General features: G+C 45.7%; 1 protein-coding gene across 1 annotated transcript in view; it reads left to right on the top strand.

Moving 5' to 3' along the window:
- The window catches only part of LOC147107891 (ubiquitin carboxyl-terminal hydrolase 25-like), a 179,380-nt gene extending 159,095 nt beyond the window's left edge, over positions 1 to 20,285 (top strand). The window contains 3 exon segments of the mRNA XM_086007271.1: positions 8,044 to 8,167; positions 11,127 to 11,322; positions 19,503 to 20,285. Of these exon segments, the coding sequence (XP_085863397.1) occupies positions 8,044 to 8,167; positions 11,127 to 11,322; positions 19,503 to 19,675 (493 nt within the window). The 3' untranslated portion in view covers positions 19,676 to 20,285.
- Positions 20,286 to 27,886: the final 7,601 nt, after the last annotated feature.

Here is a 27,886-nt window from a genome sequence, read left to right as displayed (position 1 = left end):
CTGAACTTTAAGTAGATAAGTCACCAGGACCGGATGGGATGCATCCTAGGATGCTGAGGGAAGTAAAGATGGAAATTGCGGAGGTGCTGGCTATAATCTTCCAATCCTCCTTGGATTCGGGGGTGGTGCCAGAGGACTGGAGAGTTGCAAATGTTACACCCTTGTTCAAAAAAGGGTGTAAAGATAAACTCGGCAACTACAGGCCAGTCAGTTTAACCTCGGTAGTGGGGAAGCTTTTAGAAACGATAATCCGGTACAAAATTAACAGTCACTTGGACAAGTGTGGATTAATTAAGGAAAGCCAGCACGGATTTGTTGAACTAACTTGATTGAGTTTTTTAATGAAGTAACAGGGAGGGTTGATAAGGGCAATATGGTTGATGTGGTGTACATGGACTTCCAAAAGGCGTTTGATAAAGTGCCACATGATAAGCTTGCCAGCAAAGTTGAAGCCTATGGAATAAAAGGGACAGTGGCAGCATGGATACGGAATTGGCTGAGTGACAGGAAACAGAGAGTAGTGGTGAACGGTTGTTTATCAGTCTGGAGGGAGGTATACAGTGGTGTTCCCCAGGGGTCGGTACTAGGACCACTGCTTTTCTTGATATATATTAATGACTTGGACTTGGGTGTACAGGGCACAATTTCAAAATTTGCAGATGACACAAAACTTGGAAGTATATTGAACAGTGAGGAGGTTAGTGATAGACTGCAAGAGGACATAGGCAAGCTGGTGAAATGGGCGGATGGTGACAGATGAAATTTAACGCAGAAAAGTGCGAAGTGATACATTTTGATAGAAGAACGAGGAGAGGCAATATAAACTAAAGGGTACAATTCTAAAAGGGGTGCAGGAACAGATAGACCTGGGGGATATATATATATATTCACAAATCGTTGAAAGTGGTAGGGCAGGTTGAGAAAGTGATTAAAAAAGCATACGGGATCCTGGGCTTCGTAAATAGAGGTATAGAGTACAAAAGCAAGGAAGTTATAATGAACTTTTATAAAACACTGGTTCAGCCTCAACTGGAGTACTGTTTCCAATTCTGGGCACCACACTTTAGGAAGGATGTGAAGGCTTTAGAGAGGGTGCAGAAAAGATTTACAAGAATGGTTCCAGGAATGAGGGACTTCAGTTATGTGGATAGACTGGAGAAGCTGGGGTTGTTCTCCTTAGAGCAGAGAAGGTTGAGAGGAGATTTGATAGAGGTGTTCAAAATCATGAGGGGTCTAGACAGCGTAGATAGAGAGAAACTGTTCCCATTGGTGGAAGGGTTGAGAACCAGAGGGCACAGATTTAAGGTGATTGGCAGAAGAACCAAAGGTGACATGAGGAAAAACTTTTTAACGCAGCGAGTGGTTGGGATCTGGAATTCACTGCCTGAAAGGGTGGTGGAGGCAGACTCAATCGTGGCTTTCAAAAGGGAATTGGATAAGTACCTGAAGGAAAGGAATTTGCAGGGCTATGGGGAAAGGGCGGGGGAGTGGGACGAGCTGAAGTGCTCTTGCAGAGAGCCGGCACGAGCTCGACAGGCCGAATGGTCTCGTTCTGTGCTGTAACCGTTCTATGATCTGTTGAGGGAGGCACCTGATTTCTCCACTCGGCATCTCAGGAGGCCATCGAATGGATAGCCTAACCAGACATCCCAATAAACTTTTCCCATCACACGAAACAACAACAACTTATATAATTATACCAACATATTAACAAACAAATTCTGCGAACCAGTGTAGTACTAAGCCGTACAGACCCACACGTCCAATCTCCGCACTCCTGGTTAGTTGCTGAGTTAGTTCATCGCCGCACTCCTGCAGGAAAACTCCACCAGAATTCCCACTCCTGGTTAGAAACATTCGGAACATCAGTCGGCCAATCAGCCCCTTGAGCCCGTTCCACCATTCAGTCAGATCATCTGCACCTCAACCCCATTTACCCGCCTTTGGTCCATATCCCATGATAACCTTACCCAACAAAAATTTATCAATCTCAGTCTTGAAAGCTCCATAAATCTAAGCTGACACTCCAGTGCAGTACTGAGGGAGTGCTACACTGTCGGAGGCGCCATCTTTCAGATGAGACATTAAACCGAGGCCCCGTCTGCCCCCTCCGGTGGATGTAAAAGATCCCATGGCACTATTTTGAAGAAGAGCAGGGGGTTATCCCCGGCGTCCTGGCCAATATTTATCCTTCAACCAACATAACAAAAACAGATTACCTGGTCATTATCACATTGCTGTTTGTGGGACTTTGCTGTGTGCAAATTGGCTGCTGCGTTTTCCACATTACCACAGTGACTACACTTCAAAAGGTACTTCATTGGCTGTAAAGCGCTTTGAGAAGTCCGGTGGTGGTGAAAGGCGCTATAGAAATGCAAATCCGTCTTTCTTCTTTCTCCAATTGTCCCCCAACGTCCACAGCTTTTTGGGGGAGAGAATTCCAGATTTCCACTACCCTTTGTGTGAAAAAGTGCTTCCTGATTTCCCTCCTAAATGACCTTGCTCTAATTTTAAGATTGTGCCCCCTTGTTCTTGATTTCCCCACCAGTGGAACTAGTTTCTCTCTATCTGGGGATATCTGATGAAGGTAGGCGGGGCTCAGCTACTGTGTCCTCCATGGTCAAGTAGTCTGCTCACTGTCCGGTCACACATGAAGGATGATGGGCAGTTGGGCTGCCAACACTTGTTAAACCAAACCCCAGCGTCAGTCTGAGCCTCAGGACGTTTTAATGTGTTTAAAGGCGCTATATAAATCCAAGTTGTTAAGAATGGGGGCGGGGAAGGAGGGTTCTTGTCCCTTTAAACCTGGATGTTAACGACTGCATGTGTGTTTTTTTTCCCCATTCATTCACGGGATGTGGGCATCGCTGGCAAGTGTAGTGTATGTGCCTTTAAGAGCCCCAGGTGTGCTGTAATGCCGGTAATGGCCACTCGGGCTATATAAGCCTGTATATTGTGTATATCCGTTAGAACCCCCCCCCCCCCCAGACTTTGCTTAGTAAACACCTATGAACCAACTCCTGTCTTCAGTGTTTCTATCAACACACGGACACTACAGTGGCGACGAAGTGGAAACGGACTTACCTGCAATTCGGCAGCACCTCAAGGACATTGATTCCTCGGGCGTCCAGAAGACTCAAGAAAGTGAGAGAAGCTGTGGTTTCACCAGCTGGCCAAGCTGGTGGCAGGTACTGCGCTAATCCTTCCTGGGCGTCAGGCTGGGGCTCCAGCGGCTGGCTCTACAGCTGAGACAGGCAGCGAAATCAGAGGCAAGCAATAACGGACGGGGAGGGAGCACTCGGGAGACGGCCGGCGCTGCAAGCAGGTCGGCGTTCAGACCTGGAGAGAAAGTCCGGCGGGAACGAGTCTCCAACTGTAAATAAATAAAGGAAAAGAAGGGGAACGGAAACCGCGGGAAACAGCGTTGTCATCGGCAGCAGCGGCGGGAAAGCGCGGGAAGCGCCATATCTTTTCTAAGATGCCTAAGTCTGGCAATATTGATGCTTTTGATAGCGAAATAGAGGATTGGACCATATATGTGGAAAGAGTAGAGGTATATTGCACTGCAAATGGAATAGAAGATGAAAAAAAAGCTTCAGGACTGCTGAACCTAATGGGGCGCAAAGGCATACGGGCTGTTACGAAATTTAATCACTCCAGCCAAGCCAAAGGACAAGAATTTTAAAGAAATTGTTGATACCCTGCAGGTGCACTTAAACCCAACACCGCTGCTGATAGCGGAACGATTCAAATTCTTCAAGAGAAATCAACACAAGAATGAAAGTAACGCTGATTACCTCACCGAATTAAGAAAGCTATCAAAGTACTGCCAATTCGGGGCAGGACTAGCAGATTATCTTCGAGACAAATTCGTCTGCGGTCTCTTAAGTGAAGGAACACAAAAAAGGCTGCTTTCTGAAAAAGATTTAACACTGGACAAGGCTTTCAGTATGGCTGTATCATACGAAGCAGCAGCAAGAGGAGCTGCAGAGATACAACAAAAGACACAGAACTTCGGCACCCATGAAATGACACAGGGTTTCAAAAGATGTTATCGCTGCGGCAGATCCACCCATAACCAGAGGGACTGCTGGTTCAAGGACAAAGCATGCAGGCAATGCGGAAAGATTGGACACATTGCGCGGGTATGCCGATCTGGACAAAATAAATCCACGGACAGAAAAAAAAAAATCAATAAGGAAAAGTACAGAAAGGTACAAATGATGACGGACAGTAGCTCCGAAGACCAGAAGAGCGATAGCGACTCCGAAAACAAGAGACTAAGCTGTCTCAAATTACATAATGTACTTGCCAAAGATGATTACCAAACCATTTGGGTTACCCTCACGATAGCAGGGTCCCCAGTTAAAATGGAGCTAGATACAGGATCAGCTCTAACCGTAATAAATCGACGGGATTACGAGAGGCTATTTCCGCATATACCTTTAAAAGACACATCCATTATCTTAAAAACATATACGGGGCAGAAAGTATACCCCAAAGGAAAAATAAGGGTGCCTGTTGTATACAACGGCAAAGAAATACAAAAGTTGTATTTATACATTCTACAAGATGGTGGTCCACCGTTGTTGGGACGTGAATGGATCAGAAAGATACGTTTAGACTGGCACTCCATTCAGGCACTGACGGTGACCAGTAAGGAAAAAAACGATGATGACATCATACCTGAACGATTAAAAGACATCTTGGCCAACGCCAAAGAAGTGTTTCAAGAGAAACTAGGAACCTTGAAAGGCATCACCGCCTCAATAAAAGTGGAAGATGCAGCAATTCCCAAGTTTTTTAAGGCAAGACCGGCGCCATACGCAATTCGTCCAGTCGAGGCAGAGCTGGAGAATTTGGAAAAGGCAGGCGTATTATCCAAAATAGATTGGAGCGAGTGGGCAACACCCATCGTTCCAGTCATGAAGAAAGCATTGAATAATGATAAATCTGAAGAACAGAGAAAAATTCGCATCTGTGGAGACTTCAAGGTGACTGTAAACCCGGTCCTTCACACAGTACAGTATCCTCTTCCGAGGATAGAAGATATTTTCGCCTCACTATCCGGAGGGAAACGTTTCACCAAAATTGACTTGGCACAGGCACATCTACAGATGGAGGTTGAAGAGGCCTCTAAAAACTATCTCACGATAAATACACACAAAGGCCTGTACCAGTACAATCAACTGGTTTTTGGAGTAGCATCAGCTCCAGCTATCTGGCAAAGAGCTATGGAGCAAGTCCTCCAAGGGATTCCGGGGACTCAATGCTACCTAGACGACATCCTTGTAACAGGAGAAAACGACAACGAGCACCTTGCCAATTTGGAGCAGGTGCTCACTAGGCTGAGAGAATGGGGCCTACGAGCAAATCGCCCCAAGTGCGAATTTTTCCAAAATCAAATACAATATTGTGGCCATATAATTAACGAAGAAGGGTTGCATAAGTCACCTGAAAAAATTGAAGCGGTCATAAAAGCCCCAGCACCTGAAAATGTCTCACAATTAAGGTCGTTCCTGGGATTGATAAATTACTATCATAAATTTTTACCGAACTTGTCTACTATTCTGCACCCTCTTAACGAACTGCTACAAACGGGAGTAATTTGGAAATGGAGCGAAGACTGTAAACGTGCCTTCCATAAATGCAAAGACTTGATCACGTCCAAGGAAGTTTTGGCTCATTACAACCCATCACTGCCAATCAGACTGGCGTGCGATACATCCCCTTACGGCATAGGAGCAGTATTATCGCATAAATTCCCTGATGGCTCAGAACGGCCGATAGCTTTTGCGTCACGCTCATTAAACTCAGCTGAACGTAACTATGCCCAAATCGACAGGGAAGCACTCAGCCTGGTATGGGGAGTGAAGAAATTCAACCATTACCTACACGGACAAAAATTTACCTTGTTGACTGACCATCAACCCCTCATCTCCATATTCAACCCTAAAAAGGGTGTTCCCATTATGACAGCGCAAAGGCTACAGAGGTGGTCCCTTTTTCTAGGGGCACACCAATACAACATAGAATACAAAGGATCAAAACAGCATGGGAATGCTGACGGTTTATCGCGCCTACCGTTGCCAACGGTAGAAGAGGCACCTACAGTAGACCCAGTGGAGATGTTCCACTCTACCATAGTGGAATGTCTACCAGTAACAAATTCTGCCATTGAAAGGGAGACGAGAAATGACCCGACTCTCTCACGGGTCTACGATTTAACAGTGAAGGGATGGCCAGCACATGGCGAACCACTGTTGCCAGCATTCTCGCAAAGAAGAGAACAGCTGTCAGTGTGCCGAGGAACCTTGATGTGTGGATCCAGAGTGGCAATTCCACCCAAACTCCAGGATAAAGTGCTAAAGGAGCTTCACGAGGGGCATCTGGGTGGAGTGAAAATGAAGAACCTAGCCAGGGCGTTTGTATGGTGGCCAGGTATCGATGGAGACATCGAAGAAATGACCAAGAGCTGCCTCGGATGCCAGAAGGTCCAAAACGCTCCACCACAAGCCCCTCTACATCCATGGGAGTGGCCCTCATCTCCCTGGCAAAGGGTACACATCGACTTTGCTGGTCCATTTATGGACTCAATGTTCTTAATCGCGGTTGATGCACACTCCAAGTGGCCGGAGGTAATAAAGATGTCCTCCACCACCACGGAAAAAACCATCACAGTATTAAGGACCATATTTGCCAGGAATGGGCTGCCGGAACAGATCTGTTCTGATAATGGACCGCAATTTGTGTCCGAAGAATTCAGAAAGTTCTTAAAAAACAATGGGGTTAAGCACTACACGTCCGCCCCATACCATCCCGCCACCAATGGATTGGCTGAAAGGTTTGTCCAGACCTTCAAGAAGGCCATGGGTAATGAAGACATAAAACTTCAGCACAAGGTGGATAACTTCTTATTCGCATACAGGAATGCAACACATATGGTTACCAACCAAACTCCCGCCATGATGTTCTTCAATAGAAACATAAGATGCCGGCTGGATTTGGTCAAGCCCAACATCAGAAGGGACGTGGAGAACCGGCAGTTTCAAGGCATGAATGAAAGGCCAACTAGAACCTTCCAGATAGGTCAACAAGTTTTGGCCCGGGACTACCGTACCGAGAAATGGCAGCCTGGAACTATCTGCACACGACTAGGACCACTGATGTATACCGTGGACATCGGAGAAAGCATAATAAGGCGCCATGCTGACCAAATCATAGTCATCCGAAAAGGGACAACCTACACCACAACTCTATACGTCTAACGATGAAGTAGAGATACCCATATCTACCTCCGATCCAGTGATACTGGAACCCGATGAACCCGACACTGGCATTCAAGCCGAATCAGTCTTGCCAAAAGAACCTACTACACCACCAGAAACTACTACACCACCAAGGCGTTATCCGGACCGAGTCAGGAAGCCTCCTGAGAGACTGACTTATAATTAATTAACTACAGCAATGTGTATATTATTTTTCTTATAACATGTAATTAATAATTACTTAAAATATGATGTACTGGTTAGCTAAAAGGGGAGGAATTGTAGTGTATGTGCCTTTAAGAGCCCCAGGTGTGCTGTAATGCCGGTAATTGCCACTCGGGCTATATAAGCCTGTATATTGTGTATATCCGTTAGAACCCCCCCCAGACTTTGCTTAGTAAACACCTATGAACCAACTCCTGTCTTCAGTGTCTCTATCAACACACGGACACTACAGCAAGGCCAGCATTTATTGCCCATCCCTAGTTGCCCTTGAGGTGGTGGTGAGCCGTCTTCTTGAACCGCTGCAGTCCGTGTGGTGAAGATACTCCCACAGTGCTGTTAGGGAGGGCATTCCAGGATTCTGACCCAGCGACGATGAAGGATCGGCCAATATACTTCCAAGTCAGGATTGTGTGTGTGACTTGGAGGGAAACTTGGAGGTGCTGATGCCCCATGCGCCTGCTGCCCTTGTCCATCTAGTTGGTGGAGTTTGAGGCATGTGTTGTTGCATGTATTACATGAAGTGACGAGTACCTGTGCATCTTTTTTTCAGTTACAATGAAGCCTTGATGTACCTTATCCACGCTTACCAATATAACCAAGAACTGCTGTCCAAAGGCTTATACAGAGGGCATGATGAAGAGCTGATGTCACATTACAGGCGAGAGTGTTTGCTCGTAAGTACAGTTCGACAGAAACAGCACATAATTAACGTATTCCTACACGTTACCTCTCGGAAACAACAAACTTGAGTGAAAATGTAACATTTGCTGTTTTTTTAATCGCAGTCCTGTTTCATGTACCTTTGCGATATTTAAAATCTGCTGTAAAATCTCTGCAATAAGCTGCATTTTTGTACAATCCACTCTCCTTTATTCGACGGGCAGAAACAGGTGCGTGAAAGGTGAGACTTGCACATCGGGTTTATACAGATCCTAGTATTACTAAAAACAGAAAATGCTGGAAACACTCAGCAGGTCAGGCAGCATCTGTGGAGAGAGAAACAGGGTTAACGTTTCAGGCCGATGACCTTTCGTCAGAACTGGAAAAAGTTTGAGATGCAACAGGTATTAAGCAGCCTTCCGGACTCGACAATTGAGTTCAACAATTTCAGATCATAACCTCTGCCCCCATTTTTTTTTTGGACAGCGTCTGTTATTGATTCTGCTATTCCCATTTACGCCTCTTCTAGATCCATCTTTTGTTTCTTCACTTGTCCCATTACCCCACCCCCTTTTGCCTCGTACCATCACCCCTTTTGTCATTTAATCTCTCTCCTGCCTTCCACTGCATCACGGACCTTCCCTTTTGTTCTTTCCTCCACTTTCCCTGCCCCTGTCACATCTCTAAGTTTTTCCAATTCTAACGAGAGGTCACTGACCTGTAACGTTAACTCTGTTTCTCTCTCCACAGAATGCTGCCTGACCTGCTGAGTGTTTCCAGCATTTTCTGTTTTTAGTTCAGATTTCCAGCACCTGCAGTATTTTGCTTTTGTGCTAGTGTTGCTAATGGTGTCTGAGGGGAGCGTTGGGCTCGGCACTGCCCTACCACCACTTGGACATTGGTTCAGATCTCGCCATGGCTGATGGGATGAAAGTTCTCTGGAACAGTCCTGCGTGAATCGAGTTTGGGCAGTCGCTACCCAGTTCCTTCTGAGCAGGGGCACATATAGCTTTAAAACTCCTTTTAATTAGCACTAAGTTAGCATTCGGACACTGCAAGGCCACAGGTGGGGAAAATAGAAAGAAGTCGCACAAGTGCGGAAAGTCGTGTCTGAGACACGGGCAGAATGCTGGGAATTTTACTGGGCATCTAATCTGATCCTGGGACACTCGTTGCTGACACTGGTTGCCTGAAATGAATCATGACATCTTGATGTGTACAAAAGATGCAACGAAGGTTCACTAGATTGATCCCTGGGATCAGAGGGCTTGTCCTATCAGGAGAGATTGTGCAGAATGGGACTGTACTCTCTGGAGTTTAGAATAATGAGATGTGATCTTATTGAAACATTTAAGATTCTGAGGGGGATTGACAGGGTAGATGCTGAGAGGTTGTTTCCCCTGGCTGGAGAGTCTAGAACTAGGGGTCACAGTCTCAGGATAAGGGGTCGGCCATTTAAGACTGAGATGAGGAGGAATTTCTTCACTCAGAGGGCTGTGAATCTTTGGAATTCTCTGCCCCAGAGGGCTGTGGATGCTGAGTCATTGAGTATATTCAAGGCTGAGATCGATAGATTTTTGGACTCTGGGGGAATCGAGGGATATGGAGATCGGGCAGGAAAGTGGAGTTGAGGTCGATGATCAGCCATGATCTTATTGAATGGCGGAGCAGGCTCGAGGGGCCGAATGGCTTACTCCTGCTCTTATTTCTTATATTCTTAAAAAAGTTTTTAAAAACTGCATGAAAGATGCAACTCATCTATAACTATATGAGTGATTTGAAATATAATATGTATTACATAATATTTACAGCGCAGAAACTGGCCATTTGGCCCAATAGGTCTATGCCAGTGTTTATGCTTCACACGAGCCTCCTCCCGCCCCTCTTCGTCTAACCCCCTCAGTATATCCTTCCATTCTCCCTCGTGTTTATCTAGCTTTCCCTTAAAGGCATCAATGCTATTCGCCTCACCCACTCCCTGTGGTAGCGAGTTCCACATTCTAACCACTCTCTGGGTAAAGAAGTTTCTCTTGAATTCCCTATTGGATTTCTCGGTGACTGTTTTATTTTTTATGGCCTCTAGTTCTGATCGCACTCGCAAGTGAAAACATCTTCTCTACATCTACCCTATCAAAACCTTTCATAATCTGAAAGACCTCTCTAGTGAAAAGAGCCCCAGCCTGTTCAGTCTTTCATGCTGGGGAGTAACAGGTGACTTTGGACCTATGGTTCCCAAAAGCTCTCCACCACTGGGGGTTTTCCTCGCCTCATGTCTGGGTCTGTTGTAGATTCATTGATAGAGATTGAGCACAATGGTTAGTCAACAACTACTTTATCATTGTATCGTGTGACTCCCAGGATGGTAGAAGGCGAACTAGATGGACCTTGAGTTGGTGTTCGTCTAGTAATTCTTATGTTCCAATCATAAAATAGTGCAGCACAGAAGGAGGCCATTCGGCCCATCGAGTCTGTGCTGACTCTTTCAAAGAGCAATCCAGTCAGTCCCACTTCCCCGCTCTTTGCCCATATCCCTGCAGTTTTTTCTCCTTCAAGTATTTATGCAATTCCCTTTTGAAAGCTACTGTTGAATCTGTTTCCACCACCCTATCAGTCAGTGCATTCTAAATCCTAACCACTCGTTGCGTAAAACGTTTTTCCTAGTGTGCCAGTCGCCTTAAATCTGTGCCCTCTGGTTATCGACCCTTCAGCCATTGAAAACAGTTTCTCCTTATTTACTCTCTTGAAACTCTTTAAGATTTTAAACACCTCTATCAAATCTCCTCTCAGCTTTCTCTGCTCTAAGGAGAACAACCCCAGCTCCTCCAGTCTATCCACGTAACTGTAACCCCTCATTCCGAGTAAATCTCTTCTGTGCTCTCTCCAAAGCTCTTCTGTACTCTTTCCAAATGTATTATATTTTATAGTAACATTACAGACCATTATTGACATATTCCTTTGCTGTGCTTGTGGTAGAAGCTGAACGAGCATGCTGCAGCTCTCTTTGAGTCTGGGGATGACCAAGAAGTGGAGGAAGGCCTCGCCACCATGAACGAGTTGGTCGTACCCTGCCTGCCACTGCTGTTGGTGGATGAAATGGAGGAGAAAGACATTGTGGCTGTAGAGGACATGAGGAACCGGTGGTGTTCGTATCTGGGGCAAGAAATGGAACGCAAGTATTGTTGGATGAGTATTGAGCCATCCAGACCCGTAGATCCGTCTCAAATGATAAGTGCAGGAGGTTCAGGACCATGAGATAGACTGAAATATATTGAACTGCAGTAAGAAAAAAACTCATCAAGTTGAAAGGAAGCTGACATGAGAAAACTACTTGGCACTTGGTCTAAGCGTTAAACAAAGCTTTAATCAACTGTTTTACAACATGGAGGTCTAGTTGTGTCCTTCACTAGTTCCTGTTAAGAATGTCCTGCGCAAGCTGGGCCCGTGCCCGAGTATTTATACTCTCCCTGGACAGCGCCACCCGTAGGCCCCTCAGTATTATTTCATAAGTCTTTCTTTCATGAATGACTGATTCATGTCAAAAGCAAAGAGTTATAAATGGGTTTTTTGTTAGTACAGAGGAGGTAGATAGAAACACACTATTTTCAGTGACTGAAGGAGTCTAGAACAAAGGGACACATAAGAGCAAGTGTAGGATTTGGGCTGGACAGGAGAAACTTTCTGTGTTACACAGAGGGTTATAAGGCTGTGGAATGCACAACGAGAATTAGTGATTGAAGCAGAGACCATGTCAGAAACCGTGTCAGCCGTGGCTCAGTGGGTAGCACTGCTGCCCCGAGTCAGAAGGTTGCGGGTTGAGACTTGAGCACAAAAATTGGTTGAGCCGGACAACCTGTTTCTGCATCATAATTTCTATATAATAGGTTACTAGCGGTGTGTAACAGGGATCGGCGTTGGGAACCACTGCTGTTGGTTATTTTTATGAATTATTTAGAAACTGGATTCAATACCAAGGCGCCTCAGTTGGAGATAAGAGCTGGTGTGATCAAACTGGACAGCTGCAGAGATGCTGGGTTTGTGGACAGAAAGGTGGCAAATTATTTTGTTAGAAAGGACAGGGAAAGGAAGTGCGCCTTAAATGACGAGGTTTTAAGTGGAGCAGCGGAGCCTTGGTGTGCAGCTCATTATAAAGAAATACTCTTTAATGCCCAAAGCACTTATCAGCCCATGAAGTCACTGTTGTAAGGTAGGAAACGCGGAAGCCCATTTGCGCACAGCAAGCTCCCACACGCAGCAGTTTAATAATGACCAGATAATCTGTTTTAGTGATGTTGATTGAGGGATAAATATTGGCCCCAGGTCACTGGGGAGAACTCCCCTGTTCTTCTTCGAAATAGTGCCATGGGATCTTTTACGTCCACCTGATGGGGCCTCATCCAAAAGACGGCACCTCCGACAGTTCAGCACTCCCTCAGCACTGCACTGAGAGTGCCAGCCTAGATTTTTGTGCTCAAATCTCGGAAGTGGGATTTGAACCACAATCTTCTGACTCAGAGGCGAGGGTGCTGTCCACTGACACCATAAAGGCGGTGCGCAAGTAGATAAGGCCATAAATGGAATCCTTGGTTTTGTATCTAACGCAAGAACAAGGTAATAACATTGAACTCGTACTAGAGTTTAGTTGAGCTGTACTTGGAGTATTGTGTACGCTTGTTGTGCATCCCATTATGAGGATAGAAAAACAATGAAAAAGGTGTAGGATATATTCAGTAGGACTTTTGACTTAAAACATTCTGGTTCCAGTGTCATTTAAGGTTATTTTTAATTATTGGGGGAACGTTGTACATTCCAGATGGCTGCTTGTTTCTGTATACTTTTCTTTTTAAATGTGACAGAAATTCTGGATGTGACACTTAAAAGTGTGACAGACAGGAAATGCAGCTGTAGAATTTGTGGTTAAATGTAAAAAGAAATATATATAATTAAACACACGCACACGCTAATAGATCGGAGTTGGAAGCATCATAGTGAAAGTGTGCACTCTGTGGAAGGCTTTTAATTAGTAAATAAGTTTGAGACAATTTGCATGGTTCTCAGCGTGTCAGCTGTGGCTCAGTGGGCAGCACCCTCGCCTCTGAGTCAGAAGGTCGCGGGTTCAAGTCCCACTCCAGAGACTTGAGCACAAAAATCTAGGCTGACACTCCGGTGCTGTCTTTTGGATGAGACGTTAAACCAAGGTCATCTGGTCATTATCACATTGCTGTTTATCGCCTCCAGTCCAGAGCCAAAGGTTGTCCCATCCTCTGTCGTCGAATTACAGTATGCAGACGACGCTTGCGTCTGCGCACACTCGGAGGTCGAACTCCAAACCATCGGCAACACCTTCACCACAGCTTACGAGAGTATGGGCCTTACACTAAACATCCGTAAGACAAAGGTCCTCTACCAACCTGCCCCCGCCACACAGTACTGCCCCCCCCCCCCCCCCCCCCCCGATTATCAAAATCCATGACAAGTCCTTGGACAACGTGGACCACTTTCCATACATCGGGAGCCTACTGTCAACAAGGGCAGACGTCGATGACGAAGCCCAACACCGCCTTCAGTGTGCCAGTGCAGCCTTTGGTCCGCATGCCCGATACGAGACTCCCAAAACAAGCGCTCTACTTGGAGCTCCGACACGGCAAGAGAGCCCCAGGTGGGCAGAGGAAACACTTCAAGGACACCCTCAAAGCCTCCTTGAAAAAGTGCAACACCCCCACTGACATCTGGGACTCCCTGGCCCAAGACCGCACAAAGTGAAGAAGAATCCGTGAAGGTGCCAAACTCCTTGAGTCTCTCCACCGGGAGCAAGTGGAAGTTCAGTGCAAGCAGCGCACGTCAACCCAAGCACCCCACCCACCCGCCCATTCAACCACCGTCTGCCCCACCTGTGACAGAGACTGTAGGTCCCGCATTGGACTCATCAGCCACCTGAGAACTCATTTTTAATGTGGAAACAAGGCATCCTCGGTTCCGAGGGACTGCCTAAGAAGAAGAAGAAGCTGTTTGTGGGAGCTTGCTGTGCGCAAATTGGCTGCTGCGTTTCCTGTTTCCTACATTACAACAGTAACCACACTTCAAAAGGACTTCATTGGCTGTGAAGCGTTTTGGGACGTCCGGTGATCATGAAAGGCGCTGTAGTCTGTCCTTTTTTTTCCTCAGATTGTTCCTATATTTAGTGTTATGGTTAGCACGGTTGCAGAATATGGAAGAGCATATTTTTAATGAGGGGTGGGGGTAGAAGCGAAAGGAGATATTTTTTGGTCAGGGGAGATCTAATAGAGGTGTTCAAAATTATGAGGTGTTTTAATAGAGCAAGTAGGGAGAAACTTTCCACTGGCAAGTGGGTCGATAACCAGAGGTCATAGATTTAAAATAATCGGCATCAGAACTAGAGGGGAAATGGGGAGAAATTATTTCACACAGAGGGTTATGATCTGGAATGCACGACCTGAAAGGGTGGTGGAATCAGATTCTATAGTAACCGTCAAAAGACAATTGGGCATTTATTTGAAGAGAACTAGTTTGCAGGGCTATGGGGAAAAAGCTGGGATGTGGGACTATTTGGAGAGCTCTCTCAGAGAGCCGGCACAGGCACGACGGGCCGAATGGCCTCCTTCTGTGCTGTAAGATTCTATGGGCTAGAAATTCGGTGCATTTGCGCCTCCAGGGGCGCTAATGGGGTGCAAATGACTTTTCGCCCGGGCGTGGCACCACTAACGACTCCCGCTAAATTCAGCAGGAGTTTAGTGGCGGCGGTAAACGGTAGCGGCCCCGCTCCGCTGCGCAGGCGATGACGACGTCATCACTGTGCGTGGCGCCCCGTTTTTGCCCTGCCTGCAAAATTGGCCCGTGCCCGCTGAATCTGCGCCTGGCGATGACAGCGACCGATTCAGGGGGCGGGAACGAAGCAGCAGAAGGCTCGCGGGGCGGTAAGTAAAAAGGGGAGGTGGCGGGCGGGGGGAAAGAAAAATCGGCCGACTTACTCGTCGTGGCCCGTTGCGTCTTTGAACGGGGGGAATCCGTGCTGCGATCTGGCAGCCCGGCGCTCCTCTTGTGTGCCAGGCTTCTGGCACGGTAACCCGCTCCCCGGTGGTCCAGGTAGGGCCCCACAGAGTTGTGGGCTTGGGCCCTCCATGCGGCAGCGCTACGTGGCCCAGTGCGCCACGCTGCAGAACGCACTGCCCCGATATTCGGGGTTAGCACTCTAAGAAGGAAGTGGAGCGCTTGAATTAGCTCCACCTCCCTCTTGGGGCGCTAAAACTGAAGTTAGCGATTGCCAGCACTATTTTTTGCCGGGCACTAAATTTAGCGCCCAGGTGATGTTAGCGACCCGAAATGGTCGCTAATGAATTTTCCCCCTATGTTTCTAAGGCATATTATTCTGAAAGATGTATAGTTGAATAGTGTATTCAGTGGATTAAACAAGATGACATTTATATTACAGTGATATATAAAGCAAAAGAAGTGTGGGATAAAGCAACAACAGACCAATTGAAATAAACCCTCCTAACCAGCTAAGAATTGTCCAAGGTTAAAATTGTTGAGATTGTCAATGTATTGTAAAGGATTTGAGAAATCTTTTGGTAAAAGCAGCCTTAAAGGGTTGTTTGAGTAACGGCATATGTTTGCTTTGTGTTGAAAATATTGCTGAATGTATAAAAACATGTATTGCCGTTGGCTGCAATTGTGGGAAAAGTTCGTTGTTCAGACCTTGTGATGGTTGTGAGTGAAAGATTGTTGGCCTTTATTGCAAGGGGGGGGGTTGGAGTATAAGAGTACGGAAGTCTTGCTACAATTGTACAGGGCCTTGGTGAGACCACACCTGGAGTACTGTGCACAGTTTTGGTCTCCGCACCTGAGGAAGGATATCCTTGCCTTAGAGGGGGTGCAACGAAGGTTCACAAGCAGTGTTCCTCCTAATATTTTTTTTGGGTGCGAAGTACATTCACGGTTTCATGCGTGCGTGAAATTTAACATGGGAAAAGCCAGTCCCGGGCTGCGCGGGTCCGACGGGAGAGCTGCCGGCCGCGCAACTTAGAGAGAATGTTGTTCACTAGATTGATTCCTGGGATGCGAGGGTTGTCCTATGAGGAGAGTAGAATGGGCCTATACTCTCTGGAGTTTAGAAGAATGAGAGGTGATCTCATTGAAACATAAGATTCTGAGGGGGGTTGACAGGGTAGATGCTGAGAGGTTGTTTCCCCCTGGCTGGAGACTCTAGAACTAGGGGGCACAGTCTCAGGATAAAGGGTCGGCCATTTAAGACTGAGGAGGAGGAGAAATTTCTTCACTCAGAGGGTGGTGAATCTTTGGAATTCTCTGCCCCAGAGGGCTGTGGAGGCTCAGTCATTGAGTATGTTCAAGACAGAGATCGATAGATTTTTGGTAACTAAGGGAATCAAGGGATATGGGGATAGTGTGGGAAAGTGTGGTTGAGGTTGAAGATCAGCCATGATCTTATAGAATGGTGGAACAGGCTCGAGGGGCCGAATGGCCTCCTGCTCCTTGTTCCTATTTCTTATGTTCTTTATGTTCGAAGATGCTGTTTAGTGGTCTGTTGTCAGATAATCAGAAATAAAAGTTATGAGGAATAAAACCTTAAGCTCATAGTGAGATTAAAAGGGCCATTCATGCGGAGGGGTGAAGGGCATAGGATTGTTAATATATGCGCTGTAGAATAGTGAGCCTGAAGTGCACTCAGGAGGCGAGAAGTAGCAAATGATAGGAAACCAGTTTGGGGGAGGGAGGGAGGGGGGTCCTTGGGCACCAGCTGGGATAGGGAGCACAATCAATCTCCGAGCTCTCCTCCAAGTCACACGCACCATCCCAACGGACATATATCGGCCATTCCTTCATCGCCGTGGGTCAAAATCCTGGAACTCCCTCCCTATCAGCACTGTGGGAGCACCTTCACCACACAGATTACAGCAGTTCAAGAGGAAGGCTCACCACCACCTTCTCAAGGGGCAATGAGGGGATGGGCAATAAATGCTGACCTTGCCAGCGGCGCCCACATCCGGAAAAATACATTTTTTTAATTACACCGTGACAGCCAACAATTTGCATAGGAATTCTCATTATATGTGTTTACATAGCATTTAACATTATAAGTGTTGACAAAGTAGTACTGAAAAATCATGACAACCGGAAATGGCATGGACCCTGGGAGTCAAGCCCAAATATAGTCTTCAGCTGAAGTAGGGGTTAGGACCCAGGGGGACCAGAGTCAGCAGAGGTAAATCCATCTCTGTCTTAAAGTCATATATTCTATATTTATTTTTATACAAATACTTTGGGGTTTTTTTATTAATAGAAAGACTTGCATTTAATAGCGCCTTTCATTACGTCAGGAGGTCCCAAAGTGCTTCACCAGCAATGCATCACTTTTTGAAGTGTAGCCACTGTTGTAATGTAGGAAATGCGACAGCCAATTTGTGCACAGCAAGCTCCCATAAACATCTATGCGATGATGACCGGGTAATCTCAGTAATATTGGTTGAGGGATAAATATTGGCCAGGGCACCGGAGAGAATTGCTCTTCTTCAAAATGGTGCCGTGGGATCGTTAACGCCCAGATGGAGCCTCGGTTTAACGTGTCAATTGAAAGATGACAGCTGTGACAGTGCAGCAGAAACTGCACTGAAGTGGCAGCCTGGATCTTGTGCTCAAGTCTCTGGACTGGGACTTAAACTAACCGAGACGAGAGTGCTACCCACTAAACCATGGCTATAGCAATAGTTATGGCAGTTTGGGAAGCAGAGAAGTAGAGTTGGTTGAAGCACCATTCCCTTAAGGAATAAAAACATCACGGGAAAAATGGTCCAACCTTGGCTAACAAGGGAAATTAAAGATAGTATTAGATCAAAGGAAGAGGCTTATACTGTTGACAAAAATTAGAATTCTGCAAAGGAGGACCAAGAAATTGATAAAGGGAAAATAGAATGAGAGTAAACTAGCGAGAGACATAAAAACAGACTGTAAAAGCTTTTATAGGTATGTAAAAAGGATAAGATTAGCGAAAATAAACGTGGGCCCCTTACAGGCTGAGACAGGAGAAATTATAATGGGGAATAAGGAAATGGCAGAGAATTTAAACAAATACTTTGTGTCTGTCTTTACACTCCTATTTCTTATGTTCTAAGCATGGGAATTTCTCTGCAGTACAGGCTGAGGAGCTGGGAGAACTGCAACTGAATGCTAAAGTGGCATCACTAGCAGGAGATTATAATTCCAGTCTGATAAGTTTACCTAAGTAGTTTCATTATATATGTGAACATTGGAATTCATAAAGTTGACAGGAATACTCTCCTGGCTGAACTCCCATCTTCCACGGTAAATTTGAGCTCATACTAAATTCAGCTGCCCGTATCATTAACTCGCAACAGGTCTTGTTCACTCATCACCTCTGTGCTCGATGACCTGCATTGGCTCCCGGTCCAGCAACGCCTCATCCCTGTTTTCATATCCCTCCATGGTCTCGCCCCTCTCTATCTCTGTAACCTCCTCCAGCCCCACAACCTTCTGAGATCACTGCGTTCTTCCAATTCTGGCCTCATGCGCATCCTCGATTTTCATCGCTCCACCATTGGCGGCCGTGCCTTCAGCCGCCTGGGCCCTAAGCTCTAGAATTCCCTCCCTAAACCTCTCCGCCTCTCCACACCTCTCTCCACTTTTAAGATTCTCCTTAAAACCTACTTTTTTGACCAAGCATTTGGTCACCTGTCCTAATACCTATTTATGTGACTCGGTGTCAAATTTTGTTTGATTACGCTCCTGTGAAGCGCCTTGGGACATTTTACTACGTTAAAGGCGCTATATAAATACAAGTTATTGTTGGTGAAATGTGCTGAGGCATCAGTGTTGTAATATATTATAGATAGCAGACCTCCTGCTGCGATGCTCTTTCAGATGAGATGTTAAACAGAGGCTCGCTTCGTCTGCTCTCTGGTGGACGTAAAAGATCCCACGGCACTATTTCGAAGAAGAGCAGGGGAGTTCTCCCTGTTGTCCTGGGCCAATATTTATCCCTCAATCAACATCACTAAAACAGATGATCTGGTCATTATCACATTGCTGTTTGTGGGAGCTTGCTGTGCACTAATTGGCTGCCGCGTTTCCTACATTACAACAGTGACTGCAGTTCAAAAAGTACTTCATTGGCTGTAAAATGCTTTGGGATATCCAGTGGATGTGAAAGGCGCTGTAGAAATGCAAGTCTTTGTGAGTCAGTGGATCTCTGAAGTGCGACAGGAAATAGTGTGATGCTTACAAGAAGTGCGTTGGAAATGTTTTTTTAAATTAAAAAATAAATAAATGTTCCCTCTCTCTCCCTCCATCCATTTGCAGCCAACTTACAAGAGAAGCTGACCGACTTCCTGCCAAAGCTGTTGGACTGCTCGACCGAGATCAAAGCTTTCCGCGACCCGCCAAAACTACCTTCCTTCTCCACGCACGAACTGTGCGAGCGCTACGCTCGCGTAATGGCATCTCTCAGTCGAACTCCCGCAGACGGCAGATGAAAAGAAACACGGGATTCTTTTTTTTTGGGAGCACGTTAACAACCAACAAGGACTTCTTTTCGTTTAAAGTTTTTTTTTTGTTCCGAAATATAACCCTTTGCCTTCCCGTCACTAGGGTTTGCTTTGCTGCTGCTATAGATTTTACCCATTTTTAAACAATAAAAGTTTAAATTAACCGCAACCCAAGGCGTCCATTGCCATAAATGAACTCTTTAACGCCACGACTGGCAGTGGACACGGCTCCATGCGCATGATGCTTTGGGCACAACCAGAGGAGACGGCGATGATGATGATGATGGCGGAGCGAGACCGGAAGAAAAATAGAGACAGAAGCTTAAATTAAGAGTTGAACTTATTAAAACGAGAGATTTCCCCTCTTTTTGTTTCCCCTCCCCGCCCCGCCCCACCAGTTTCTGTTAGTGTTATCTCACCATGCTATCATTTTTTTTAAAAAAGAATCTCAATTTCATCCGCTAAATCTTATTCTTTCCAAATTACTCTTTACGACAGCCAATATTAGAGGTGTAGGAGCTGACCGTCCCCTCCCCCAGGAAAATGACATCACGAGGCTTGTGAAGGAACTGAAAGAATAAAGTTTTATTTATGGCTATTTTTTGATGTAATGATGAAACCTCTGCTGTTCTGTGTTTTTTTTTTTTAAATATCTGTTCCTTTGAAAGTGAGGTATGGAAGAGAAGGCTGCCAACCATGTTCCCGCTAAAAAATTTTTGGGTGCGCGGCCTCTTCAAAAATCAGCACACGTGCGTTTTTTGCATTTAAAAGCCGGCTGCGTGGGACCTCCAGACAGCCGGGCGGCCCCACAGCTTAAAGGGAACGTTGGTTGCCAACCCTTCAGGATTGCCCTGGAGTCTCCAGGAATTGAAGACTAATCTCCAGGTCACTGCTGGGAGTAACCCCAGGGAAGAAAAATCATAGGAGACATTAAACAAAATCCTGCTTTTTGCCACTTTCATTCATGATGGGGAGAAAAGCTGTTTCACTAACTGTTCCTCAAGAAAAGAGAAGGCTGAGGGGTGATCCTAAAGTGTCAAGCTGTGGCTCAGTGGGTAGCACACTCGCCTCTGAGTCAGAAGGTTGTGGGTTCAAGTCCCACTCCAGGGATTTGAGCACAAAATCTAGGCTGACACTCCAGTGCAGTACTGAGGGAGTGCTGCACTGTCAGAGGTGCCGTCTTTCAGATGAGACATTAAACCAAGGCCCCGTCTGCTCTCTCAGGTGGACGGAAAAGATCCCATGGCACTATTTTGAAGAAGAGCAGGGGAGTTAACCCCGGTGTCCTGGCCAATATGTATCCCTCAACCAACATAAAAATCAGATGATCTGGTCATTATCGCATTGCTGTTTGTGGGACCTTGCTGTGTGTGGGAGCTTGCTGTTTGTGGGACCTTGCTGTGTGCAAATTGGCTGCCGTGTATCCCACAATAAAACTGACGCCACTTCAAAAGTACTTCATTGGCTTTGAGACGTTCGGTGGTAGTGAAAGGCGCTTTATAAATGCGAGTATTTTCTTTCTTTTAACATAATGCAAGGGTTTCACAGAATCACAGAAACCCCACAGTGCAGATAGAGGCCATTTCGGCCCATCGAGCCTGCACCCGACACATATCCCACCCAATCGTAGACGTAGAGAAGATGTTTCCACTTGTGGTAGAGTCCAAAACGAGGGACCATAAATATAAGATAATCACTAATAAATCCAATCGGGAATTCAGGAGAAACTGCTTTACCCAGAGAGTGGTGAAAATGTGGAACTTGCTACCACAGGGAGTGGTTGAGGCGAATAGTATAGATGCATTTAAGGGCAGACTAGATAAACACATGAGGGAGAAAGGAATAGAAGAAAATGTTGATAGGGTGAGATGAAGGGGTGGGAGGAGGCTCGTGTGGAGCATAAACACCAGCATGGACCAGTTGGGCCGAATGGCCTGTTTCTGTGCTGTAAATTTTATGTAGCAGTGAAGATTAATTCAATTGGCTAACAGTCTGTTCCCTTTCCAATTGGTTGTGACAAGGCAGTGCGCCACAAGGCTGGACCAATGGCGGGAGTGTGGGGGCGAGGTGATCCGAGGCAGGAGGTCATGTGATGAAACCTTCAGGAATACACCCAACCAGAGTTGGCAACCCTAGTGGAAGACTTACTTTTTCTTTCCCCAAGTGTGGTTTGGGGTACAGTTAATGCTATGTATGTAGGGGAACGTATCTTTTTTTTCCCCCTCCCCATTGTCTCCAGTTTCCTCCCTTTGCATTCACCTAAAACCATCTACAGAGGGCACACTACAGAGGAATAACTTAAGAAACAGGTTTAGGAGGGTCAGATCCGTATGAGGAGAGATTGGGTCGATTGGGCTTATACTCGATAGAGTTTAGAAGAATGAGGGGATCTCATTGAAACTTACAAAATTCTAACAGGACTAGACAGACTAGATGCAGGAAGGCTGTTCCCGATGGCGGGGGAGTCCAGAACCAGGGGTCTAAGGATAAGGGGTAAGCCATTTAGGACAGAGATGAGGAGGAATTTCTTCACCCAGAGAGTGGTGAACCTGTGGAATTCTCTACCACAAAAGACAGTGGAGGCTAATTCATTAAATATATTGAAGAAGGAGTTAGATATATTTCTTAAGGCTAAAGGGATACGGGGCGAAAGCAGGGACCGGGTACTGAATTTGGATGATCAGCCATGATCGCATTAAATGGCCGACTCCTGCTCCTATCTTCTATCTATGAGAGAATCCCTTAACTACTTTGATGACGCTACAGGTAAAGTTGATCGTGACACTCCCATTTATGTGGCTTGTTAATACTTTCAGAAAGCTTTGGGCAAGGTTGCACATGAAAGACTTCTAATGGAACCGAAACCTGCTAGAATCCAAGGTAAAAGTGGACTTAAAAAAAATTGGAAAGTGAATGCTTCTTAGACCAAGGCTGCCTGATACTTGGGAAGTGTTGAACGATGCTCTACATGAGCCACTGCTTTGGAACTTCATTGTTTCTAAGGTTTATATAAATGACGTGGATGCTGAAACCATCTGTAAGCTGCTTAAATTTACTGTTGACGACAACAATTTGCATTGGTATAGCGCCTTTAATGTAAAATGTTCCAATCGCTTCACAGGAGAGTAATCAGACAAAAATATGCTACCAAACCACGAGGAGACATTAGGACAGGCGACCAAAAGCTTGGTCAAAGAGGTAGGTTTTAAGGAGCGTCTTAAAGAAGGAGAAAGAGGCGGAGAGGGTTAGGGAGGGAATTCCAGAGCTGAAGGCACGGCCGCCAATGGTGGGGCGAAGGAAATCGGAGATGCGCATTATCTAACAACATTAAAACAGAGAGATCAGTAGAGACTGCTGAAGATTTGTGAGAACGGTTTAGATCATTATATATGCAATTTAAAAGGCACAGCAAACAAACTTTAAAACTGATGAATGTAAAGTATTAGAGGTGTAAATCAAAACTGTTATAAGAATACAAAATTAGCACCGGAAGAGTTAGTAGGGAGCTGGGAGTTAATGATACGTAACTCTCAGTGTTTAGATAATGCGGTGAAGCAATTCGAAAAGCTAATAGAGTACCTGGATGCTGTAGTCAGATAAAATGCAGTAGAATTCATGCGACCAGACCATGTTCTAAGGCCTTTCAATGCACTGATCACCATATGTCAGAGTACAGAACGGAACAAGACTCAAGATGCTCAACACCATCCAGGATAAAGCAGTCAGCCTGGTCGGCACCGTATCCACCAGCTTAAACCTCCACCACCGGCGCGCCGAGGCTGCGGTGTGTGCTATCTCCAGGATGCACTGCAGCAACTCGTCAAGGCTTCTTCGACAGCACCTCCCAAACCTGTGAATTCCACCTAGAAGGACGAGAGCAGCAGGTACATGGAAACACCATCATCTCCAAGTTCCCCTCCAAGTCGCACACCATCCTGACTTGGTTATATATCTCTGTTCCTTCATTATGGATGGGTCAAAATCTTGAAACTTCCTACCTAACAGCTTTACACAGAATTACATTGAATATACAGCACAGAAACAGGCCATTTGGCCCAACTAGTCAGTGTTGGTGTTTGTACTCCACACGAGTCTCCCATTCCATCTACCTCATCTCAGCCTTTCACCATACCTTTCTATTCCCTTTTCTCATGTACTCGTCTAGTTTCCTTTTGAGAGCATCTATGCTAATTGCCTCAATCACTTCATGTGGTAGCAAATTCCACATTCTGACCAAAGAGTAAAGAAATTTCTCCTTATTTCCTTCTTGGATTTATTAGTAACTATCTTGTATTTATGGCCCCTAGTTTTGGATTTTCTCGCAAGTGGAAACATCTAACATCTTCTCTACATCTACCCTGTCCAACCCATTCATAATTTTAAAGACCTCCATCAGGTCACCTCTAAGTCTTTTCCTTTCTAAAGAAAAAAGCCCTAGCCTGTTCAATCTTTCCCGATACCTGGAATCACCTGTGTGGAGGCACCTTCACCACATGGACTGAGGAGGCTCACCTTCACCTTCTCAAGGGCAGTTAGGGATGGGCAATAAAAGCTGGACTTGCCAGTGACATCCGCTTTCCGATAATGAATAAAAATAAATCAACAATGTGAAAAGCTGAGAGAAACTTAAAACTTCACAATCTGGAACAGTAGTTCTTAAAATGTGGGGTACATTAGGGGAGAGATGTTAAAATCAGGAAGATGAAGGAAAATGAAAAGGAGCAGTACATGAAAGGAGAGGAACATGAAGAAAATAGAGGTGACACTAAATTGGTCATTTCACTGACCAGGATGGCTATTACAGCAGTAAGTAAAAAACAAACTTGAATTTATCGAGCACCTTTCAGGAAGTCCCAAAGCGCTTCACAGACAATGAATTACTTTATCGGAGGTGCCGTCACTGTGGTAGGGAAACATGGCAGGCCATTTGCACACAAGATCCCACAAACAGCAATAAGTAAAATGACCAACCTACTTTAGTCATGTTGGTTGAGTGATAAATATTGGCCAGGACACCAGGAAAACACCCCTGCTCTTCTTCAAATAGTGCCCTGGGATCTTTTACTTCCACCTGAGAGGGCAGACGGGGCCTCCATTTAATGTCTCATCTGAAAGACAGCACCTCCCTCAGTACTGCGCTGGAGTGTCGGCCTAGGTAATGTGCTCAAGTTCTGGAGTGGGGCTTGAAACCACAACCTTCTAACTCTGTTACCACTGAGCTCAGGTTGACTCCTACATTAGGAGGTTAGGTCAAAGGTACATTGCTGGGCAGATAAACAAAAGGTTATGTGGTTCGGGGAGAACCTGCTCACACTGGGTGACCAGAATGGGAAGTGTTTCATTCCCCAATACTGACCACACCTTTTTGCAAAAGAAAACTTAAAAAGAAAGCCACTTTATGTTTAAGTGGGTTTGCTACCTGTATTTTCACAAATAACAAGCTTCACATTTCCCTGATATTGGAAGCTCTTATCATCCCCACATGTGCTGTGACTCTCCCTATCAACCTAATTATTGACTCCTGCTGGGAATGCATGTGCGCACATGTTTGGGCAGAGGATCAGGCTTGTCTGATCCTGTATACAGGCAAATGTCCTGCTAACACTCATCATCCAGGTTTGCGCTAGATGAAGATTATCGCTTGGCTGAAGCATCAAGGATAGGGCGATAGCTCAGCACCAATGCATCTGTACAGCAGGAGCCAATGTTTGCTGACGATACAATCTAGGTGGAAAGGTAAACTATGAGGAGGACACAAAGAGCCTGCAAAGGGATATAGACAGGTTAAGTGAGTGGGCAATAAGTATAATGTGGGGAAAGGTGAGGTTATTCACTTCGGTAGGAAGAATAGAGAAACAGAATTTTTTTTAATGTAAGAAACTATAAAATGTTGGTGTTCAGAGACATTTAGGTGTCCTCGTACAGGAAACACCGAGAATTAGCACGCAGGAACAGCAAGCAATTAAGAAGGCAAATGACATGTTGGCCTTTGGTTGGAAAACAAGAGTAAGGAAGTCTTACTATAGTTGTACAGGGCCTTGGTGAGACCACACCTGGAGTACTGTGCACAGTTTTGGTCTCCTTATCTGAGGAATGATATACTTGCCTTAGAGGCGGTGCAACAAAGGTTCACTGGATTGATTCCTGGGATGAGAGGGCTGTCCTATGATGAGAGATTGTGTAGAATGGGCCGATACTCTCTGGAGTTTAGAAGAATCAGAGGTGATCTCATTGAAACAAAGGAGATTCTGAGGGGGATTGACAGGGTAGATGCTGAGAGGTTGTTTCCCCTGGCTGGAGTGTCTAGAACTAGGGGGCCTCAGTCTCAGGATAAGGGGTCGGCCATTTAAGACTGAGATGAGGAGGAATTTCTTCACTCAGAGGGTTGTGAATCTTTGGAATTCTCTACCCCAGAGGGTTGCAGATGCTGAGTCGTTGAGTATATTCAAAGCTGAGATCGATACTTTTTTGGACTCTAGGGGAATCAAGGGATCTGGGGATCGAGCGGGAAAGTGGAGTTGAGGTTGAAGATCAACCATGATCTTATTGAATGGCGGAGCAGGCTCGAGGGGCCATATGGCCGACTCCTGTTCCTAATTCTCATGTTCTTATTTTAATGTGATTGCTAAAGGTTGGGGTCGGGGGAAGAACTGTGTGGAAACTGTCCGTCTCGAGAGACGATGGTGTAAGCGCCAATGTAGTTTAGTTATTTTGCCACACAGGAGTATCGTGAGTGTCTGAAGAGTCCAATTCTTGAGCAACAGCCCTTGCCACAAATGGTGCAGGTGTAAACCCCAGGGCCAGATGCTAAAACCCACACAATATTAACTCCTGAAGCTTGATGTATTTTCCTTTGCTGTCAGGAGGGAAGAATGGTTAAAATAAACCCTGCAATATCCGATATTGTCAGTATTTTTAGTTAACAGTAAAGCAGCATGGTCAACCTTGACATTCCTCTATTGGGAAGCGCTGACAAGATGTGGGAGTTTTCGCTCCCTTTAATGGAGCACATTTACCTGCTGAACTTTTATTTTGCACGGAACTATTCACAGGCTGATTTGCAAAGTGCAACATTGCTCCTTGCTGGTAGAAGATCATTCCCAACTTTTTTTTGTGCCACATGAAGAGGTCATGTCTTGCTCCTGCCCAGTTCTCACCAGTGCTCTTGCGCCTCCCCTTGGGTATCAGTATAAATGTTACAGTAGTGCCCAGTTAGCCTGGGGGATGGAGGGTGCATGACCCCCCCACTATTGCTATCCAGCGGCTCCTGCTCGTAAGTGCATAGAATCATATCGAATCATAGAATAGTACAGCACAGGAGGCCATTCGGCCCATCGAATCTGCACTGGCTCTTTCGAAGAGCGATCCAGTCAGTCCCACCCCCCCCCCCACTCTTTCTCCATATCCCTGCAATTCTTTCTCCTTCAAGTATTTATCCAATTCCCTTTTGAAGGCTACTATTGAATCTGTTTCCACCACCCTATCAGGCAGCGTATTCCAAACCCTAACCACTCGTTGCGTAGAGAAGTTTTTCCTCGTGTTGCCTCTGGTTCGTTTGCCAAACACCTTAAATCTGTGCCCTGTGGTTATCGACCCTTCAGCCATTGGATACAGTTTATCTTTACTCTATCTAAACCCTTCATGATTTCAAACACCTCTATCAAATCTCCTCTTAGCCTTCTCTGCCTTAAGGAGAACAACACCAGCTTTTCCAGTCTAACTGTAACACGCATGTGTGTAGACATCGAGCGACAACAGGATGTTCCTGGTCTGTAAACACCCTCTGTGATCAAAATGCCTGGTGACTCTCATTACCTATGACCTGCATGCAGAATGGGCCCCAGCACTTGTTGACCTGTACCCCAGCAAGAGTCAGCAACTCCAGGAGAATAATTGGGTGGAAAAATTTAGGAAATTGGCAACACAAATTTTGCTTCGGCCCTTATCACATTTCATTGATTGTAGGTGGGTGGGGGGTGGGGTGGGGAGGAAGAAACTAATGTTTTACAATTAGATTAATGAGGCCTGACAGCGAAATAACCCACACAGTAAATTGAATCCCTTTGGGGAAACCTCCCCAAAGATGTGAAGCTTCAGGTATTAGAAAGGCTGCTACATAAATATCACAGCAGTGTCTGTCAGGCAGAGTTGTTATGGGTCAATTCTCTTGCTCCATCCATCCATGCTAACCATGTAAGA

Source organism: Somniosus microcephalus, chromosome 14 (genome assembly GCF_052327205.1).
Source record: "Somniosus microcephalus isolate GS21.2 chromosome 14, FLI_Smic_1.0, whole genome shotgun sequence".
Taxonomy (NCBI): domain Eukaryota; kingdom Metazoa; phylum Chordata; class Chondrichthyes; order Squaliformes; family Somniosidae; genus Somniosus; species Somniosus microcephalus.
This window is presented reverse-complemented; position numbering and strand designations above follow the sequence as displayed.